The 18,613-nt window shown below is 38.5% G+C and overlaps 3 protein-coding genes across 4 annotated transcripts in view; 1 reads left to right on the top strand and 2 right to left on the bottom strand.

The window, feature by feature from the left end:
* The window catches only part of ANKAR (ankyrin and armadillo repeat containing), a 63,850-nt gene extending 57,523 nt beyond the window's left edge, over positions 1 to 6,327 (top strand). The window contains exons 20-23 of the mRNA XM_059168626.1: positions 814 to 923; positions 2,438 to 2,634; positions 4,505 to 4,551; positions 6,067 to 6,327. Coding sequence (XP_059024609.1) covers positions 814 to 923; positions 2,438 to 2,634; positions 4,505 to 4,551; positions 6,067 to 6,314 — 602 coding nt within the window. The 3' untranslated portion in view covers positions 6,315 to 6,327. The remainder of the gene's footprint in view (positions 1 to 813; positions 924 to 2,437; positions 2,635 to 4,504; positions 4,552 to 6,066) is intronic.
* The window catches only part of OSGEPL1 (O-sialoglycoprotein endopeptidase like 1), a 19,232-nt gene continuing 899 nt past the window's right edge, over positions 281 to 18,613 (bottom strand). Inside the window, exons 2-8 of the mRNA XM_059168618.1 lie at positions 14,155 to 14,542; positions 13,117 to 13,321; positions 12,893 to 13,041; positions 11,751 to 11,881; positions 11,570 to 11,641; positions 10,646 to 10,751; positions 281 to 3,148 (exon numbers count right to left, since the gene is read on the bottom strand). Coding sequence (XP_059024601.1) covers positions 10,673 to 10,751; positions 11,570 to 11,641; positions 11,751 to 11,881; positions 12,893 to 13,041; positions 13,117 to 13,321; positions 14,155 to 14,542 — 1,024 coding nt within the window. The 3' untranslated portion in view covers positions 281 to 3,148; positions 10,646 to 10,672. The remainder of the gene's footprint in view (positions 3,149 to 10,645; positions 10,752 to 11,569; positions 11,642 to 11,750; positions 11,882 to 12,892; positions 13,042 to 13,116; positions 13,322 to 14,154; positions 14,543 to 18,613) is intronic.
* The window catches only part of ORMDL1 (ORMDL sphingolipid biosynthesis regulator 1), a 21,019-nt gene continuing 17,902 nt past the window's right edge, over positions 15,497 to 18,613 (bottom strand). Inside the window, exon 5 of one of the 2 annotated variants that reach the window (XR_009352116.1) lies at positions 15,497 to 15,802. The gene's annotated coding sequence lies outside the window, so the exon portion shown is untranslated. Of the gene's footprint in view, positions 15,803 to 18,368; positions 18,591 to 18,613 lie in introns of those variants that run through there. The other variant, XR_009352115.1, reaches the window with a different exon arrangement.

The raw sequence follows: 18,613 nt of genomic DNA, 5'->3' as shown, positions 1-18,613 counted from the left end.
ATATACGCCTGAAAAAAAAAAAAAGGTTATTTTTAGACATTTTTTGCTTTAAGCCACATAAGCCATCCCTCCCCATCCTGAAACAATAAATACAAAGGTCTTGGTTTATAAAGAATGCAAAAAAAAAAAAAAAATACAAGAACAAAACCCAAGTGAATACCTCAACAGAGCATCCATCCACATTTATATTTTACAGTCTGTGATGCGCTTATTCCACCACAGCAACAATACTATGAAAAAATATCACATGAAACCTCTAAAAGTAAAACACATATTTGAATGAGTTTTAAATTGGTAGTTGCAGATTTATTTAATTACCTAATTACTTTATTATTTTCAATCTCCAAACATTTCTTTATATGGCAAAAACGTCAACAATTTTAAATTTAAGTAATACATTGTTTGGGTTCAAAATACCATTAAGCTCTTAACTCAAAGTGATCTGAATTGCAAAAAGGACAAACTTAATTTTTTTTATGGTAGTTCAAACATTATGTTCACGGTCATTAAAAAAACACAAAAGCTCAAAACAGAATATATTCTGAAGCCACAGGAAAGAAAAACTCCGATTTTCAAAACTCCCTACTTTTAAATAAAGCGAATTAACTTTTACTGTTGGTGACAGACAGAAAACCAAATCATAATTTTGGGGAAGGAACTCCACATTTAATACATACATGCTTTTTCTCAGTCCTTCATTAGAGATGTCTTGTGACTCAACCCTTTTAATAATCTGTGCAACTGAACAGAAGTACAGTCGATCAGTTTATATACATTAAATAACACAAACTTTTTTTCTTGTTTAATTTTCAGGGAATTTAATAGCTAGCCTGGCTCATTCTAGAGCTGCTATTCTAGAAGCATTTACCACATTAGGGACAATCCAACAGCTCTGCTATCATTTGTATTCTGGAAAAGAAGAGGTAAAAACAAAACCAATTGTATAATCGAATATTCTAAAAATGTAATTGCGAATATTCTAAAAATGTAATTGTGTGCTACTTTCTCTACAGGCTGACTATGTTATATAATAGTTCATGTTACTGACTCAAAATTAGATTTTTCTAGTACCACATCTGCCATCCATAATGGTGGTTCCTACAAAATGTGCATATTTGTTTTAACATCAGTACTTAAGATTCAATATACAAATAAGTACACTGATGATAGAGAAGTTTGTAATTAAAATATTTATAAAATATCTCACAAAAACTGGTGACTAACTTATTAACTTAGTAACTAAGCAGTTTTTGTGATCTAAGTCATTTCTACGATTATTTGGAACGCGTGAAAGTGGGATCCACTGGACAGTTTTATCTGCCAAGCAGGATCAGAGCCAACAGTATGAAGAAGGCCAGAGTCCTGGTCTGCTTCTGAGACTCCCCCGCCCCCTCCCCAGGTGTGAGGCAGTGTTTCTCCAACTTCAGGGTACGCAGAAATCACGGGAATCTGTTACACCATAGATTCCTGGGCTCTATTCCCAGCATTTCTTACTGAATACATCTGTTTTAGGCCCTAAAATGGGCGTTTCTAATCAGCTCCTAGAAGCTGGTTAGAAATGGTATCGGGACTGTACACTGAGAGCCATGGTTCAAGGTATGGAAGATATACGGGCACATGCAGCAGTCACATGCCAGTGTAGAAACTAGAATATCAACTCTGGCTTATGTTCATTCTATGACATTTCTTAGGCCACCACTAACAGATTTTCTAAGAACTTCCCAGGAATATACTTTAATCTTATGAACAACCTGATTACTTCCGGGTCACAGGCAGAGGATATCTTTTTCTGCAGTCCTGTGACTGTTAATTAGTTTTTGCCAGTGGAAAACTAAATTGCTTTCTTGAGTGTGTGGAGGTTTTTTTGTTGTTTTTCTTTTTTTTTTTTTTAATCTTATTTTTATCCTCTAGTCTCTTGCCTGGTCTCCTATTATAATCAACAGCAGTTTTGAAAAATTCCAGCATCCAGGCTGCAGCCAAAATAATTAAGAGTTTCTAGGGGTGGAACCCAGGCACTGAGCAATTTTAGTAACTATCAAGGGGATTCCAATGCACAATCAAGACTGAGACCCTTAGTTCCAACTCAATGGTTCTTACTCTGCTGCATATTAGAGTCGCCTCTGGCACTTTTAAAGACCGTGTGAATGCCTAGATTCTAACCCCAAGACAGTTGGTGGGCTTTTTTTCTTTTTTCTTTTTTAACGGCTGGTGATTCTAAAACACAGTCAGGACTGAGAACAAGTACTAGAAACCAATGGCAGTTGACAGCTTTCTCGAAAAATATGGCTGTTCTGCTTCCCTCTGTAGATTGCCGTGGGTGGACATCCATGTTTGCTAGGCATAGCTACAGAGACTAATGAACTGTTTAGTGAGAACAGTTTGTTAGATATTTTAAGAATAAAGCTCAATGAAGGGATTGAATTGCTTCTTCATTTAGGTTCGCACAGCTTGCTCCTGTGCTCTCGGCTACTTAACCTACAACGCGAATGCTTTCCGCATCCTACTAAAGGAATGCAGAAATAAGCCTAACCAGTTCCTCCGTATAACAAATAATATCAACAGAGATGCAAGTATCAACCCAGCTTTTTTAAAGGAATTTCAGCTGCAGCAGCGAGTGGGACTTCCTTCCTTAAGGTATTGTGCCTGTGTCTGTGACGTTGCAGCAGTGAGATGAGCCATAGAGGAACTTGTCAGGAAGCTTAAGGGAGATCCAGCAAGGGGAACTGTTCCTGCTGGGACTGAATACCGAGAGAGAAAACTCACCCTGAATGTCCACTACCAAAGCCCGTTTTACTTCTGATTTAGCAGCAAAACTACCTGTGGAGGCAATCTTGGGGATCCCATTTGGCCAAGTTATTCATGTTTCAGAAAAACTTTCTGGGGTTCTGGTCGCTTCCAAGTCTGATCTGGAAAACCACTTCTGGGATATTACTTGAGAGTCCTGAGCCAACCAGGAATACCACCTGACTTTGGCATCATCAAAACAGGTTTAAAAGACCTTTGAATTTCATTCAAAGCTAGGCCAGACTCCTGGGTAGAAACAGGGCTAAATCAGACACAGTGCCTGCAGTTATGGCGAAGGCTGATGGGCATTAATTTATCCACAGGATTTTGCTTCAGTGCTGGAGTTTCATCAGAGCTTAAGTTTCTGCAAACAAAGAGGAGAATCTGCTTAGAATGGGCATCTTTTCTGTAGTCGATGTAGCTGAATTACAAGTTTTCTCCGCAATTGCACTATTTGTGTTGGAGACAGAACTACTCAAGATACAGTATTAACTCTACGATAATAGTAGAGAATAGGATCCAATATTGTATTGTGGTTCTGTAAATCAATTTTCAGTATGGAGAAAAATGAGTACATCTTCATTTTAATTCTTGGAAAACCCAAAGACGCAAAACTGTTTACCCAATTTTATATGATGAGACAGGGAAATCTAAATTCCTGTAACTGACAGTGTTAAAAAATATTTATTGGTTCAAAAAATTAATTTAGGATAAATAACGGGAAGTATTATTTTACACAATTACTCCCACAACTAGCCCGAGTGGCAAGTTGTCAGGAATTAGAGAGATACCCCTTCCTCAGGACGCATTACTGTCCTCTGCTGGAGAACAGGTGTACTAACTATACAAAGCTACAGTGGCCAGGGGGAATGGCAGCCCCTGGAATTGTGAACACTCAACTTCTAGGACTGTGAGCAGTGAGCAGTGCTCACCACATTTATAAGAATGGTTACAGGTGAGGCGGAATGGTTAAGTAAATAATAATTACTCCCATAACTAGTAGTACTATGAACTCATAGAGTATTTACAAATTTAATTTTAATTTTCATAACCATTCATCGATTAAATGAAACTATGGGAAATGTGCTAAAATATCACCGAGACATGTTTGGAAACTTTGGCATGGATACCAGTACCCTTCCGCCAAATGTTCCTTGATCCCGCTACTGGCAAGTATGCTGACTGTGGTTGGGGTCACAACAGCATGTTCTCGGCCTATATACCGTTTCTCTCTTCCCATGCCCCTACGCAGCTCCCAGAACAGCAGATTAGGGTCCCTGGATACGCAAATTTTGAAGTATGGACAGAGACATAATTTTCCTGGTGTTAACTGACCCTGTATGAAAGCATTCAGCTGAAATGCCAGCTAGTTTCATGCTACCCGTTGGCCACGAAGGTCACATATGGACAGACTGAAGTCTACGCCTCACTAAGGTGGCCAACAGCAAATATTCCTCATCAAATTAACCAGCTATACATTTGAGATAACCACCTTTAATATATTAACTTTAAGCGAGACTTAAATTTTATTACCAGGGAAATTATGTAACTGTTATGTGTACAGGATGATGATTTAAAATAATACTGCTTTTAAAAGCCACCCACCCCAACCCTCAAGACACACACCATGTTAACTAGGTACACCTTGTTATTCTTTGGCTTGAAACATTGGTAAATCATTGCTTTGAAAATTTTTGTGATCAACATGTTTTCCTTTTAGTCTAGAGAAAAATGGAGGACCATTCATAATTCCTGTCTTTAAAAAAGGTAATTGATTTTTCTTTGGTCTCTGAGGTAATGTCTAGCCCTGACACCTTACAGTTCTGTGTTTCATTTCTAAAAATTCAAAGTGTAGAGGTTACCCCCCAAAAATTTACCTGTAAACTCTGCTTTTGCCATTCTGTATACTTAAAATATCTTCCTATTTAAAAGACTATGGTAATCATTTCTTTTAAGGCCTTCCCTACCATATCACTTGTCAGAAATCCCTCTTACTTTGTTTTTTCTTATAAGCCATGCATAGAAATAGGTCATTACTGAAACATGTAAGTGTGGCTTAAATTACGATCTTGTTATTCTGTTGTTCCATGTACACCTTGTCTGTAAGTTCTTAAGGTAGAGACCACATTTGTTCCACAGATACACTACTGTTTTATACGTATTTGGTAGATGTTGGCAGGGTGATTTTAGGCCTGCAAGATCAGAGTCCAGATCTTTTAAGGTTACACATCAATTCCTATCAGACATGTAATAGGGAAAGTAAATTATTTTTTGACTTAATTTATATGCTTAGTGCTTATTCACGTGTGTTTAGTGTAGGACCAGTATCAGTCTTACTCGGTATATTATCCTATCGCCCAAACCAAGGATAGAACCATTCCAAAGCCAGGAGCTGTGTTAAGAGTCACATATGGAAAGGGAGTGAAAAAAGGGAGAGAAGTTCACGCATTCAGGGAGTCTCTGAGGAAAGCCAGGTTTGTGTGGGAGGCTATATATATGAATGTTATGAGTAGAATATTTTTTGTATAGCTTCTTTAGTGTCACAGATAATTTATCTATTCTTAAACAAGATTTTATTTGTTTGTTTGACAGAGAGAGACAGAGAGAGAGAGAGAGAGAGATCCCAAGTAGGCAGAGAGGCAGGCGGTGGGTGGGGGGAGCAGGCTTCCTGCTGAGCAGAGAGCCTGACTCGGGGCTCGATCCCAGGACCCTGAGATCATGACCTGAGCCAAATGCAGAGCCGCCCACTGAGCCGCCCAGGCATCCCGTCAGAGTTAATTTACACAAAGAAATAAAGTCAGTCCCATTTTTTTCTTTAATACTGTTTTCTTGTTTTGTTTTTTAATATTGGTTTCTAAATAGCAATCTGTGTACCACTAATGGTATAATGTTTTCATAGGTTTATGGTAACATAAGAAAAAATAAGGACAATATAGCAAGTTTCTGAAAAAGTTAGTTTCATTCAATAGAAGACATGTCATTTTGAGATAGTACCTTTTACACTTTCTTTTGGGTGTTACGGTATCCCCACTTTTACAGATGACCTTGCCATTTGTTCTTTTATTAGTCTCAACTTGGCATAATAACAAGTTGACAACCACATATTAGCCCCACAAATTTTTGCTCTCTGACATCTAAAAGTCTGGAAGTTATGGATCCATTCTCTTCGTATGTTTTAGTGATTTGAAGAAAATACAACTATACAGAACCAAAGGCAATGGGACTATATCTAGGGCTCTTGGGCTTCAGAAAGACATTTACTTGTGGCTCTCTAATTTTCAGGGAAAGAGCACCGAAGAAAACTAAAACCTAAAATTCAACCAAGAGATTCTTTGACTTTAATACCTCCTGTAACCAACTTCATGGGACTCTTCAGGGCAACAAAAAAGGCCCCTGTTTCTCACAATATTTTTTCCTTTTCATCTGCAATTTCATCAGATATCACAGAAGTTTCAAGACCAAGAATAGTGTTTTTGAGCCAACTTGGGAAACACGTACAGAAAGCTAACCCAGAGTCTACAGAAGGCTAATAAAACCATTAATATGAAAGGAGGAAAGAATTCCTGAGCAATCTTTTCAAATCCTTCACTTTTCTTAAAAGATTTTTAAGTAATCTCTACAGTCAATGTGGGGCTCAAAGTCACAAACCCAAGATCAAGAGTCACATGCTCTCCTGACTGGGCCAGCCAGGTGCCCCCCCATTTTTTACTTTTAATTTTAATCTAATTCTAGTAGAATATAAAAAACTGAGTATTAACATTTTGAATGGAAGTTCTTGATATTGATACTTCACAGATTTTCTCTAGCCTGTTTACCAAAGTTTAACATCAGGTCAGACTCACAGTTTCAAAAATAAATAGAATTTATTCAATAGAATTAGTATTTTATTAAATAGAATTAAATAGAATTTTCCTGCACTTAACACTATTAAAATACAGCAACGGACACAAGTGGCATAATTAGTATCTCTATATCAAGTGTCAGAAACATTTTTAAATCAGTATGCTGGGCTAAAGAGGCCTGATTCAAAAGAGCCCACCTGTTAACATGCACTGTAGCACCTTGAGATAGTTAATGATAAATACTACAAAGGCACAAGGCTTTTAAAACCCCAAATGTAGAAATGTATACTTTTTAAAAAGACTTAAAAAAAAAATCTGAAATCACTGCTCACCAAGTACAAAAGTCTGCCTAAACACTGTGGCTACCAGTGTTGACCATTCCCCATACTTACAAGTATTTTTGGTTTACAGCTAGAAAGTGTGACACTCTGTGGCTCAGAATCACATGATGTCTTTGCCCAATGAGCACTGTTTCCAGTGGGCCCAAGTTTTGCGGTAGGTCTGCTTCTATTTTACTGCAGCAGGTAGGTTTGATATAAAATCAAGCTGGGCTTCACTGTAGCCTTTAAAGCCCTCATTTTTCTCTGACCACTTTGCTCCGGCTGCACTGAGCGTAAGAACTGCCCGCTGTTCCTTTCTCCCACCCCTTAACACCGTAAGATGGAGGTGATGGCAGCCACAGGCAGGGCTTTCCACGCACCAGAGTCTAAAGCCTAGGCTTTTGGCCACTGGACAGTAGGAGACCTCTCTCATCTTCAAATTTAATTCTACTTCTGGTAGATGCTCTAATATAGGAATATTGGGGGGAGGGAGGTTTATTCCATACTACGAAGGGAAAAGTAATTCAAGTGATAAGAAATGAGTCATTTATTCAGCACGGTTAAGGACAAGAGTTCATATTAGTGGAAATATTAAGCTTCTGTAGATGTAAAACAAAACAAAACCCTCTAGACAACAAACTTTGAGCTTTGGAACTGGCTTCTGATGGACTGGAGACTATATTCTAAGAACACCTTCAGAGCTGAGTATCAGGGATTCTCTGAATTCAATAATATAAGAATTCCTGAGTTTCTTGGCCTATCAAGGCCATCCTACTATGCCCAAAACTTATAGTACTTTTCCTGAAGTACAGTCCTCCTGTTAAGATTACTTTTATTACCCTGCATTTTTTTCTTTTTTTTTCATTTTTTAAAGATTTTATTTATTTGACAGAGAGACACAGCAAGAGAGGGAACACAGTAGGAGGAGTGGGAGAGGGAGAAGCAGGCTCCTCACCAAGCAGGGAGCCCACTGTGGGGCTCCATCCCAGTATGCCATGATCATGACCTGAGCTGAAGGCAGACGCTTAATGACTGAGCCACCCAGGCATCCCCGTTTTTAAAAATTTATATATGAGTGGGGCGCCTGGATGGCTCAGTTAGGTGGCTGCCTTCGGCTCAGGTCATGATGCCAGCATCCTGGGATCGAGCCCTGCGTTGGGCTCCTGGCTCGGTGGAGAGCCTGCTTCCCCCTCTTCCTCTGCCTGCTTCTCTGCCTATTTGTGTCCTCTCTCTGTCAAGTGAATAATAAAAACAAATCTTTAAAAAGTTAATAAATAAAATACGAGATACACCTCAAGATACAGAGGATTTCAGCAAATCGTCTGCCTTTTACCCGTACCATGAGCTAACTGGTCCGCGTCTGCCCACACGGAGTTCAGTGCTGCTCCCTTCCTTATCCATTCCCTCCTCTCTTCCCTCCCTCCTCCCTCACTGCCAAGTACAAAAGGCCTACAGACACGGAACGCGTCCCCAAACTGCTCATTTTCTTTAACTGTAGTTTCTCTTATTTATAGCATGAATTCAGTTTTGACATGTGTGCTTGTAACACCTGTAACAATTTCGATACTTAAAAATTTTAAGAGCATAGATTACAGATACCCCATTTTAAAATATTTGTGATGAGGGAACAATTTTTGGTCAATCTCCTTCCATGGTTTGAATGCACTCTGACTATGAGACACACAGGAAATACTTATATTACTTCTCTATGAATTTAGGTTCACATGATACAGAACACAAATTCAAATGAAAAGTGTGAGTTCATAAACTAAGTTTCTTCTAAATAATATATACACATATTTTTAAAGATTTTATTTATTTATTTGACAGACAGAGACCACAAGCAGGCAGAGAGGCAGGCAGAGAGAGAGGAGGAAGCAGGCTCCTCACTGAGCAGAGAGCCCGATGCGGGGCTCGATCCCAGGACCCTGAGATCATGACCTGAGCTGAAGGCAGAGGCTTTCACCCACTGAGCCACCCAGGCGCCCTCTCAAAATAATATTAAAAAACCAATTCTATCATAGCTATACCTCAACAGCAAAGAATACAGTTTTTTAAAAATATTGGCTGTTTCTATATGTTCCCTCACATAAATTATATTTTCTATCTCCAAGTGGGTGATCATAAAGGAATACCCTATGATCACAATTCTTAAAAAAAAAAAAAATTACTTATGGAATTTTCCAAAATTGAGGTCACCTTAAGTTAGGATTAAAATAAGAACTCTTTTCACAGTTTAGATTTTTATCCTTACCCCCTATTTTGTGAAGAAAGCAAGTCACTGACTAGAAAATTAACAACCTGGTCCAGTATGATGATGTAATACAACTCTTTACTGATAAAATCTCTCGAAGGACATTAAAGTCAGTAGCATTGTCTTTATATTAAAGGACAGTACATTCAGTTACTTTATTTATTTTTTTAAAAGATTTTATTTATTTTTTTATTTGACAGAGAGAGAGACAGAGATCACAAGTAGGCAGAGAGGCAGACAGAGGCAGAGAGAGAAGCAGGCTCCGCATCGAGCAGAGAGCCTGATGCGGGGCTTGATCCCAGGACCCTGAGACCATGATCTCAGCTGAAGACAGCGGCTTAACCCACTGAGCCACCCAGGCGCCCCCATTCAGTTACTTTAGATAGAAAAAAAGGATAAGTAGGTATAAAGTTTCAAATTCAAAGAAAATTATCCAAAAACAAAAGCAAAAACCTTTACATCTCATATATTTTCATTGATTAAATACAATTTCTAAAATAGTGGATGTAAACATACGTGGTCAACTAAAAGCACAATACATACTTGAGGGATTACTTGCCTACCCTATTTCTTAAAATCTCAGATGGATTTTAAGAAACATATAGACATTCCAATTGCTCCAGGGAATATACCTAATAACATATATTTTTATTATTAATAACATCCACTCTGCTAAAGTCACCTTTTGTCTTTATTCAGAATTCTCTGATTTGACATGACTTTGACCAGGCTACTTTTCTAAAATCGTTCTCATTAGAAAAGTTAGACGAATGTTTCAAAAGGAGCTAAAAAATAGCTTCTACTGATAACCACCAGTTTCTCAGGGCAGAGGTGTGGGGGGGATGTAGGGGAAATCAGTGAAGGGGATTAAGAAGTACAAACTTCCAGTTATAAAATAAACTGCGGGATGAAAACCACAGCACAGGGAATATAGTCGATAACATTACAGTAACTTGTATGGTACAGATGGTAAAATGATACCGTGCTGTTGTAATACATATAAGTGTTGGATCACTATGCTGTATACCTCAAATTAATATAATATTGTATGTCAACTATAATTCAATTAAAAATAAATTTAATAAAATAAATAGAACTTAATCTAAAAAATAGCTTTTATAATCCTGATATGAGAAAAACACCAAAAGGTCTAGGCCTTTTTAATATGAAGCTAGGATTTAGCAGATTCACTGTATATGTTCCAAGGTTTTCTTTCTACCTGCAAATATCAGTACATTCTTTTCCTCACAAGATGTTTTAATTTTGATAGTAAAAAGTCTATATTCCATTATAAAACTATAACATATTACTACAGATTCTCAGAAGAGTGGGTTAAATATCAAACATAAAGAAAAACAAAAGAAAGTATTGATGAACAATTAATATCGTGCATCTTCCACAATTTGAAATACAAAAAAAATCACAACTTAATGCTGAAATACTACCTTTAGGGATTTTTTGAAAAGCAAAAATCAAATGTCCATTTTTAACCGTGGTACTTTTATGGCAGCTTCTCCAACTTCTTCTGATATGTCTACTCCAAGAGGACATCTGCATCACAATCAGATAAATCACATTATTTCCAATACTTGCTTCCTGATATGTCACTAGTTCTGCAAACTGTTTGCTTAGAATTCCGACAAACAGTGCGCAGCTACTGTATAATCATATGTCATGACAGTTCTTGAAAACAAATTCAGCAGGAACAATGGGTGAAGAGAAGGCCAGTAAATGCCATTAGGAAATCTAAATTTGGGGATTTTTTTAACGACTCTGAGGTATAACTGACATTGAAAAGCTATGCATCTTTAATGTATACAACTCAATGAATTTGAGGACTGAAGTTTTTGAAAGAAATAGTTCTGCTCTCATACTACAAATAAAAAAGTGAAATAGAAAAACGATAAAAATGCCTTATAATTCTCTACAAAGCTGAAAGGATAAAAGCAGTTTACCATATACCTAAGGTCAAATCTGCATCCATTTCTACTTTAGAAATTCCCGAGGTTTTTACTGATCCTTCTTTGAGGTTTCAAAAGCTGGCTTGTCCCTTTTCTACCTTCCTCTGTCACTACTGGCAGGAAAGGTCTGAGATTCTACTCTTTTTTTCTGTTCTTCCTCCTTAAATTCCGACGTTTGCTTTTTTACAACATTGTTCAATATAAGGCTTCAACCATCCTAGTCTGGAAAAAGGCACCATCTTCAGCCTCAGCACGGTCACAAGAAGGCAACACTGGAGCAGACAGTATGTTCTGCCTGAGGCTAGGCCATCAGTATAGGAGATGCCTTCTGCCACCACTAACTAAACTCTGTTTTTAGGCTTTGGATTTTATACTGCTTGCATAGATTTTATAAAAGGTACCACGTACTTGGGTTCATAGCGGATGCCTTCTGTGTTGTGTAAAACGCCCACACCAGCACACAATCTTTCAATACCGTTCCTAAGTAAGAGTGATGCAAATAAAATAAACAGACCAAGATTTAAAGGAAGAAGATGTAGCATGATGAAATGGCAAATTGTGAGTGGAGCACATACGTCCTACGGCTTACCATGCAATCATAATGCCGTTGTCAGTGCACAGTCTGGGAGGGGGACACAACAAAGTGCACTCTGTTGCATTTGTTACAATTTCCAGAGCTTTTCGGATGTAGAAGTTACTTGCGACACCTCCAGATACAACCTGAAGGAAATGAAAAGACCAAAATTAACAATTACGTGTGGGTATGAGCCAAACTGTTAGCTTAACCTGGGGAAAATCCCAGCAATATGCAGTAAGAAAACATCACATTTTGAGAGGTGGGAAATGGGCAAGTGATCAATGTGTATGGTAAAAGTTTGGAGGAAAAGAAAATCATTTTCAATATCAGTATACAATGACCACTAGATTTTTTTTAGATTTACTTACTTATTTTCGGAGTTGGGGAGAGACAGAGAGAGAGGGAGAGCAAAACTTAAGCAGACTCCATGCTGAGCACAGAGCCTGTCCCAGGGCTGGATCTCAGAATCCTGAACTGAGATCATGACCTGAGCCGAAACCAAGAGTCAGACACCTAACCTACTGTATCATCAGAAGTCCTGGACCGCTATCATTTTTGTACATTTTCTTCTAACTTTTTTCTAATTATAATCAAAGCTCAACAGTGTTTTAGACCGTGCCGGTTTTACTTATAAGGATTTTTCTCATTTTACATTATTCTTCAAAAGCTATTATTACCTTTAATATTCATATAATATTCTTTTTGTGAATCTACCATCATTTAAATACTTTCACATTTTGTAATTTGCAAAAGGATAAAGTTTAAGGTACAGTTAAACAGAAGATTACCAAGGCTTTTACGCAGATCTAAAGGGATTTCATCAAAGGGACATAAATTTGCAGGGAACTAGCTTATTTTTCTAAAAATAATGATAGCAGTTCCTGCATCTCATTTCTTATTGTAAACCCACTTTTAAATTCAATGAGAAGATGCAGTCTTGGAGTTTTTTTAGCACACAGGCTGTGCAGATGTCCCATGAAGCTGTCACACCTGTGTAAGAAATGGCTGTTAGTCTTTATTCTGCACAATTTCATACTTCTGGGCTATGACGTAAACACATTTGATGCTATGCACAAGATCAATTAAGCTCCTAGAAGAAAAGTAACATACTGTAAAGTATTAATAATCCTGTTAGAGGAGGTGACAGAACTTACCAGTACTGCATTACTTGGAGGTAACAGGCGTCTCTGCTTGCAGAACAGAATGGCACGGTGAGTTCTCTTCGCAATGTGGCACGCTGTCGTGTGCTGTACCGCAGCGGCAATGTGTGCAGCCGAAGCCAGGATTTCCCCCTTCTGGATCCCTGCAGAAACGAGCAGGTGTTTTTAGGTACAATGCAGGATTACTCATTGTTCTAACTCCCCAAGTAGAAATATACCTTCCTCTTTTTCCTTTTGTGTTATTATCCTATCAACAACATGCTGAAGTCCAGAAAAAGAAAAATCACAATTTTTAGCTCGTTGCATGGGAGGTTTGATATCAAAATGCAGTTTATTTCCTTGTTTGGCCAAATGTTCTATAGCCTTCCCACCGCTCATGGTGGAGCACTCTGGATGTTTTATCAAAGACAGTCTTCTTGCTACCTATCGAAAACAAAAATTTCTATAATGAGTGATAAAATTGCACATTTTGAAACCAAGGTGCAAAGGAAATGAAATTTACTTAAAAACATAAACACACACACATATACACAAAACCCAACCCAAACCCAAAACAGAACAAGAAGCCTGGATAAGTAAGATACGCTCTGCTTTTATATAAATGGACTGTAGCTGGTAGTCAGTAAGGATAGACTCTCGCTCCTCCTCACAGCCCGCCCAGCAGTGGGCAATCACTGCTTCCCTATCTACTTCAGCTCTTCTACTGGAGATGAAAAGCAAGTCTGAAATTCACGATGAGTGCTTAATGATTAGCTTAAAAAATGAGAACCTGTCCATTTCTTCTAATCATTGCAGCTGATTTCTGCAGAGAGCAGTAGGCTCAGGATTCATACACAAAGGAAAAAGAAGCCTGCTTGGGTGATGGTGTCAGCAATTGTGATGTTTAATCACAGAACTTTGTACATCTTTAATGTCTTTATATTATTTTATATACCCTCTTATTTCACATTTTTTTATAGTTCTTTACATGGCAATTTCTTTCAGATATATTTTTTGATTAAAAACATAACTGCATATGCAAACTATTTGAGCCTTTATGTACTGATCTAAACCCCTACCATTTCACCCATAATGGCTAGAAATCTTTTCTAAAACTATGTACTATTCTTTTTCTTTTTTTCCTACTGCTCATATGAATTTTTCAGTCTAATATATTAATCTGAAATATTTAGATAAATGGTAGTAGTATATTATTATTTGATTGAAATAGACAACTTAATAGAAAGGAATGGAGAAATTAAGTCTTAAATAATTACCTTGTCAAGCATGTCACCTGGTGCTATGTCCAAAGACTTCCCCAGAAGCAGAAAATCTGAAACTCCTCTGACTAATGCCAATAGACAATGACCTCCAGAAATCAAAAGAACTAAGAAGGGAAAGTCTACTTTATTTAACAACCTAATAGTCAGAGCGTGAGCCTCCATATGATGAATGGGAATGAAAGGTTTTTTTAACTGGTCTACTAGGTGTAAGCTAAATGATAAGCCTACTCCCAAGCTTAGAGCAAGTCCTGGTTTTACAGTGGTTGCGACTGCTGAGAGTTCACTTGGACAGACTTTACTGGAAGAGAGAGCTTCTTGCACTATCCGCTGAATATTTTCTCTGTGAAGCTGCTGAGCTACTGAAGGAACAATCCCACCTGTTCTGGAAGAAACAAAAAAACAGCTTCTTATAATTTCAAGACTGTGAACACAGAGTAAGAAAAGTTTTATATTAGGGCTGAAGGCATGTTTTCAAATTATTTTACAGCTAAATATATTAGTCAAGTATATTCAAATATGCATGCCTTATAATGCAGCACACTGTAAAAACTCAGTATATAGTGATTAAGGGTGTAATGTCTGACTTTTCAAAATTGTACACAACGAATTCCTATGGATTTGATGATGAATGGAACCACCAAAACAAGAAGCATTCTATGGAAGATGTCTTGAACAAGGAAAGGACAGGATAAAATTGGATTTTAGAAAAATTAATCTCTCTGGAGATAGAATTTTTATTTTTAAAACATTTTGTTTATTTATTTGTCAGACAGAGAGAGAGCACAAGCAGTGGGGTGGCAGGCAAAGGGAGAAGCCGGCTCCATGCTGAGCAAGGAGTGTGATGTGGGACCTCACCCCAGGGCCCTGGGATCATGATCTGAGCTAAAGGCAGAAGCTTAGCTGACTGAGCCACCCAAGTGTCCCTACATGGAGAATTTTCTTAAAAAGATTTTATTTACTTGTTTGACAGACACAGATCACAAGTAGGCAGAGAGGCAGAGAGAGAGGGAGAAGCAGGCTCCCTGCTGAGTAGACAGCCCAATGCGGGGCTCGATCCCAGGACCCTGGGATCATGACCTGAGCCAAAGGCAGAGGCTTTAACCCACTGAGCCACCCAGGTGCCCCATACATGGAGAATTTTTAAAGAGGTCATTTTAAAAGTATTTGTTTACATCTTAAACTACATGATCATGAGAAGTGAAAGAAAGGGGGAGAGATCCTTGAAAACTGTTCTGACTGACTGGATGTAAGGGGAAAAGGGTCCACAGCACCAACATGATTCACATATTGAGCTGGAGTGACTAGGAGAAAAGAAAGAATAACAGAAACTTGAAGACAGTTTTGCAAAGAAGATGAGTTTATTTTTACACACACTGTACTTGAGGTCACGGCAGGACAGCAGACAGCTTGCAATCCCGAAATACAGTTGGGACTCTAGTGCCAGAGCTGGTAATTTTGATTTTGGGTTTATGTAGGACCCACTCCAAATGGCAAGAGCAGGGGCACCTGGGTGGCTCAGTGGGTTAAAGCCTCTGCTTTCGGCTCAGGTCATGATCTCAGGGTCCTGGGATCGAGCCCCGCATAGGGCTCTCTGCTCAGTGGGGAGCCTGATTCCTCCTCTCTCTCTGCCTGCTTGTGACCTCTGTCAAATAAATAAATAAAATCTTAAAAAAAAAATGTCAAGAGTAAAGAAGTAGGAGGCAAAGCTGCTAGCAAAAAAAAAAATGCCAGCATGTGACTAACTTACCACCAGAGAAGCAGAGCAAGATATACCTCTACTCTCAAAAAAACCTTTAAATATTTAACACTGTAACTTCTATACAGATATGAAAACCCTTAGTAGGTGCATTCAATTAATATTTACTTAATAGTTATAATATGCAGGGAGGCTGGGTGGCTCAGCCAGTTAGGTATCTGCCTTCAGCTCAGGTCTTGATCCCAGGGTCCTGGGATGGAGCCCCAAAGCAGGCTCCTGTTCAGTGGGGAGTCTGCTTCTCACTCTCCCTTTGCTCCGCTCCCTGCTCATGCTCTCTCTAGCTCTGCTATAAATACATCATTTAAAATATTGTTATAATATATATTGTATCAGGCAATGAGGGGAATAAAAGAAACAATCTTATTTCAACACATTTATATATAGTAATACCATTTTCCTTAATTCTTCAAAGCTACTTTTTCTCTTATATTCTTCAACTCTGTTAATGGCATTAAACCTTCTAATGACTTGGGTTTCCAGCTTCATCTTTATCTCCTTTATCTCCCTTCCCACAATTAAGTACATCACCATTCCCACAGCCGCCTGATTGAGAAGCTCCCATTATCTCAGTCTACTCAGAACCTTCTAAATCCAATTCCCTAGAGGGATTTTCTGATCCCTGGAGTCCATTCTATGTTGTGTTGCTGGAAAGTAAAGCAAAATGCTGACCCCTAACTATCCTACTTAAAAACATTTACTTTCTTGAAATTTGGGTAACTCCAAGTCTAAATCCTCTTCTACTGATTTCTTCCTTCTCCCACATGCCTACCTCCCTTCCTTTTTGTACCTCTTTTATGTATTTTATCTCCAAAGGATTATGCTAGCTAAGCACTTGAGACAAAAGAGATGAGTAAAACCGTGGCTTTATTCTCAAAATAATTAATTTGTACACAGCATAAAGAGTAGGTGATCCGAGGGGTTAAGGCTAATAGAAAGTCAGGGAAACCATCTGGCCTCAAGGTAGGAGCCAAGAATTCAGGCAAGAGACAAGGGCTTGAATTACGCGGAAAGGGAGGGAAACGTTTGAAGAAATATTTGGGAGGCAGATTTACTACGACTGATTCGACAGTGGTGAGAAAAAAGTTGACTGTCCTTCAGTTTCTGGCTTGAAGAAAGGACACCCCCCACTAACCACTATTCTATCAATGCATTTTCCATGCTGCTTTACAATGACTTGCTTACCCGACTGTCTTCTTCACTCACTTGTCACAGTACTAGAAGTACGACTGATGCTAATAAGTAGCTTCTATTGAGCTCTTGCTATTTGTCAAGAACTGCGCCACACACCTTGGAAGAATTTACATTTACTCCTCACAACAGTAATAGGGGCTACTTACCATTACTATCCCTATTTCACACATAAGGAAACCGAGGCACAGAAAACCGTGTATGACCGTTGCATCAGAATGTAAACCTACACTGTAAAGCACTTGACATGGTAAGCTGCTCAGAGGCAAGGATCATGCATTTTAGTCATATTTGTACCACGGTGCTTCAAATGTTGCCTGGTAGGAATTCAGTAAACGCCGAGATGAGCTGTGTAGACGGTTCCACAAAGTTTACTTCCTGTGTATTCATCTCCAGTGACCTGGGCACTAACTAAACTGAACGTCTGTCCTACTTTCTCACCTCTTTGCCTCTACCATGTTTACTCCTGCTACAATATTTTTCTCCATCTCCATTCATTGAAGGCCTAAATCCAAGGCCACTAGCCCCTGCAGTGTACCAGATGCCACGCTGGCTACCTGGCACAGTGCAGTGGGTAATACAGACAGTTAAGACGGAGCCTGTCTCCATGGAGTTCAGAGTCTACTGGGGAAAAGACCACAGAAATAAACAAAGGTAAAAATTATCAAAAGGATGATGAAGAAAATAAGCAGGGTGTGGTGATAACAGAATAAGCATGCTGGGGATACTGAATTTAAATGAAGTCGTCAGGGAAGGCCTTTCTACACAGTCAACATTTACATGTGCAAACGTCCAGGACACTCAGAAATACAGAGTGGGACTGAGGCATGGTAGTAATAGTTACTGTCTGTACTACTTGTTTGATACTTTATGCTGCCTTGGACTGAATGCTGTGTTTCCTTGCAGGTCTATATATCATGCCTCAGAGAACAGGTTAAGCTCCTTGAAGGAAAGGACTTTTTAGTATTTCACTACACCTGATTAAATCTTACCTCAGTCTGTTTCACACAGTATTTAACTATTAGAGGTGTATTCTGTCTTTTCATATATATTATTTCTATTATACTCCCTACAATCCTATAAGGCAGGTTATTATCTTTCCCATTTTACAGGTGTGAAAACACAATCAGAAAGGATAAAGAACTTGCCTAAAATCAGAGCCAACACCAATTGCTTAATTCGTAATTCAAATACAGGTCTGTGATCTCAAAATACCAACCTTTTTCACTATTCAAGTGTTATAAATTGATGGCTTGAAGGCCTATTTGATTTGTGCAGCATTTTAATATATTTTGAATTAACAACTAATTTTAACACCTGGAGATATTACAGTTATATTCTGGATTTCCATTTTCTCTTGAAAATTCCGAGGGTCAAATAAAACAGCGCCTACGTTTCTACATGGCGACAACTGGCTTCTTCTTCTTCCAGGTATTTTCCACTTTATACCCAGCCCACTCATCTCTGTAGCCTCACTAGTGGTCCTCTGCAAAGACACGAGTTTATAAA

Source organism: Mustela lutreola, chromosome 3 (genome assembly GCF_030435805.1).
Source record: "Mustela lutreola isolate mMusLut2 chromosome 3, mMusLut2.pri, whole genome shotgun sequence".
In the NCBI taxonomy this organism is placed as follows: domain Eukaryota; kingdom Metazoa; phylum Chordata; class Mammalia; order Carnivora; family Mustelidae; genus Mustela; species Mustela lutreola.
This window is presented reverse-complemented; position numbering and strand designations above follow the sequence as displayed.